The sequence below is a fragment of the Cricetulus griseus genome (assembly GCF_003668045.3).
Source record: "Cricetulus griseus strain 17A/GY chromosome 1 unlocalized genomic scaffold, alternate assembly CriGri-PICRH-1.0 chr1_0, whole genome shotgun sequence".
Classification (NCBI taxonomy): Eukaryota; Metazoa; Chordata; class Mammalia; order Rodentia; family Cricetidae; genus Cricetulus; species Cricetulus griseus.
In genome coordinates this window covers 165167563-165171215 of record NW_023276806.1, presented here as the reverse complement: position 1 = coordinate 165171215, position 3653 = coordinate 165167563, and the positions used below count along the sequence as shown (strand labels likewise).

Below are 3653 nucleotides of genomic sequence, written 5' to 3'. Positions count from 1 at the left end.
TTTTGGTGTGGCTTCAGACTTTGAAAAAGAAAGAAAAATATTCCTAAATGTTTGTTCATGGACACATTACCCCTGTTCCCCAGTGGCTCGAAAGGTGAGGTGTCTTGGTCAATAACAGCATCACTGAGTATTTCTTAGAAATTCATAAATTATGTTATAGTAAATACCTGTTGATTTCCTGGAGCCATGCTGAAGGCTTGGTGAAATGTGTGGTGTGTCACACAGAACAATGGGCTCCAGTGAATTGATTGCTGTGCTGTAAGTGCTGATGTAGGGGATTGTGAGGGGAGAATGGATGAGCACAGAAGCCATAGAATGGTTGCAGTCACCTATGATTATGTGCTCATCAAATTTACTCAGGAAGAGTGGGCTTTGCTGAATAATTGGCAAAAAAATCTCTACAAAAATGTGATGCTGGACACCTACAGTAACCTCACTGACATAGGCTACAGATGGGAAGAGCATAATATTGAAGAACTTTGTCAAAGTTCTAGAAGACATAGAAGGACAATTAGAAGATAGGAAACATATTTAGTAGTCCACACTTTGAATAGATTTGTTTAATGTGATACAAGTTTAAAATTGACTTGCTTTCCAACTTCATTGGAATGACATCAACAAACTCACACTGAAGAAAAGCCCTATGAGCACTGGAATGTATGAATACTTGCATTTGTCCTGGTACATGTGGCCAAATAGGTATAGAAGAAGGTGAAGAAATCCAACTCAAAGGTGCAGAAAATATATTCAACAAAATCAGAGAAGAAAACTTTCCCAACTTAAAGACATGCCAATGAAAATACAAGAAACCTACAGAACACCAAATAGACTGAACCAAAAAAAAAAAAGGTCTCCTTGCCACATAATAATCACAACACCAAACATATGGAACAAAGAGAAAATATTAAGAACAGCAAAGGAAAAAGATCAAGTAACTTATAAAGGCAAACCTATCAGAATTACAACTGACTTTTCCATGGAAACTATGAAAGCCAGAAGGTCCTGGAGAGATATTCTACCTACAATTAGAGACCATGGATGCCAGCCCAGACTACTATATCCAGCAAAGCTTTCAATCAATATATAGAGAGAAAACAAGATATTCCATGACAAAACCAGATTCGAACAATACAAATCCACCAATCCAGTCCTACAGAAACTTCTAGAAGGAAATCTGCAACCCAAGGAAGTTAACTACAACCAGAAAAATATAGGCAATAGATAATCCCACTTTACCAACAGCCAAAAGGAAAAAGGGATAGAATCCCACACATAATCTCGACACCATCACCAAATCAAAAACAAACAAAAATGAACAATCAGTGGTCATTAATATCCATCCACATTAATGGTCTTAACTCCCCTATAAAAAGACACAAATTAGCAGAATGGATAAGAAGACAGAATCCTTCCTTCTGCTGCATACAAGAAACACACCTCAACTTCAAAGACAGATAGTACCTAAGAATTAAAGATTGGGGAAAGATTTTCCAATCAAATGGACCCAAGAAACAATCAGGGGTAGCAATCCTAATATCCAATAAATTGGACTTTAAACTAAAATCAATCAAAAGAGATGAAGGAGGTCACTTCCTACTCATCACAGGAGAAATCCATCAGTCTGAAGTCTCAATTCTGAACATTTATGCCCCAAATACAAAGGCATCCACGTTTGTAAAAGAAACTTTACTAAAACTCAAATCACACATAAAACCGCACACACTTATAGTGGGAGATTTCAACACCCCACTCTCACCACTGGACAGGAACACCAGACAGAAACTTAACAAAGAAACAAAGGAACTAATGGAAGTTATGGCCCAATTGGACTTAACAAATATCTATAGAACACTCCATCGAAATACAAAACAATTTACCTTCTTCTCAGAGCCACATGGAACCTTCTCTAAAATCAACCACATACTTGGCAACATAACAAACCTCAACAGGTACAAAAAAATTGAAATAACCCCCTGTATCTTATCAGACCACCATGCTTTAAAGTTAGAATTCAACAACAACATGAATTGCAGAAAACCTACAAACTCATGGAAATTAAGTAACACCAAATTGCACAATTCCTGGGTCGAGGAAGAAATAAAAAAAAGAAATTAAAGATTTCCTAGAAATCAATGAGAATGTGGACACAACATACCCAAACCTAATGGACATTTTGAAAGCAGTGCTAAGAGGAAAGTTCATAGCGCTAAGTACCCACATGAAAAAACAGGGGAATAATCACACTAGAGAATTAACAGCACAACTGAAAGCTTTAGAAAACAAAGAAGCCAATACACCCCGGAGGAGCAGACGCCAGGAAATAATCAAATTGAGGGCTGAAATCAATAAAATGGAAACTAGGAGAACAATACAAAGAATCAATATAAGGAAGAGTTGGTTCTTCGAGAAAATCAACAAGATAGACAAACCTTTATCCAAACTTACCAACAGCAGAGAGTGAACATGCAAATTGATAAAATCAGGAATGAAAAGGGGGACATAAGAACAGACACAGAGGAAATCCAGAGAATCATCAGGTCATACTTTGAAAACCTATATTCCTCAAAATTCAAAAATCTAAAGGAAATGGACAATTTTCTGGACAGATTTCACTTACCAAAATTAAATCAAGAAGAGATACTTAAATAGACCTATAACCAGTAATGAAATAGAAGCAGTCATCAGAAATCTCCCAACCAAGAAAGCCCAGGGCCAGATGGCTTCCATGCAGAATTCTACCAGAAATTCAAGGTACAGCTAATACCAATTCTCCTCAAACTATTCCACACAATAGAAGCAGAAGGGTCATTGCCAATCTCTTTTTATGAGGCTTCAATAACCTTGATACCCAAGCCACACAAAGACACAACTAAGAAAGAGAACTACAGACCAATGTCTCTCATGAACATTGAAGAAAAATTCTCAATAAAATACTGGCAAATTGAATCCAAGAACACATCAGAGAAATCATCCATCCTGATCAAGTAGGCTTCATCCCAGGGATGCAAAGATGATTCCACATATGAAAATCCATCAATGTAATCCACCATATAAACAGACTGAGGGAAAAAATACATGATCATCTCACCAGATGCCAAAAAAAGCCTTTGACAAAATCCAACACCCCTTCATGATAAAGGTCTTGGAGAAATCAGGGATAACAGGAACATACCTCAACATAATAAAAGCAGTATACAGCAAGCCAACAGCCAATATAAATTAAATGGAGAGAAACCCAATGCAATTCCTCTAAAATCAGGGACAAGACAAGGCTGTCCACTCTCTCCATACCTCTTCAATATTGTCCTTGAAGTTCTAGCTAGAGCAATAAGACAACAACAGGAGATCAAGGGAATACAAATCAGAAAGGAAGAATTAAAACTCTCACTATTTGAAGATGATATGATAGTCTACATAAGTGACCCAAAAAACTCTACTAGGGAACTCCTACAGCTGATAAACACCTTCAGCAAAGTGGCAGGATACAAGATTAACTCAAAAAAAATCTGTAGCCCTACTATATACCAATGACACATTGGTGGAGAAAGAAATCAGAGAAGCATCACCCTTTACAATTGCCACAAACAACATAAAATACCTTGGGGTAACACTAACTAAAAAAGTGAAAGACCTGTACCATAAGAATTTTGACT

The 3653-nt window shown here is 37.0% G+C and overlaps 1 protein-coding gene across 1 annotated transcript; it reads left to right on the top strand.

Annotated features, from left to right (window-relative positions):
* The first annotated feature begins 315 nt into the window (after positions 1-315).
* LOC107977902 (zinc finger protein 431-like) lies at positions 316-522 on the top strand. The gene has a single exon (XM_027394164.1). The coding sequence runs from the start codon at positions 316-318 to the stop codon at positions 520-522; it is 207 nt and encodes a 68-aa protein (XP_027249965.1).
* The last annotated feature ends 3131 nt before the right edge of the window (positions 523-3653 follow it).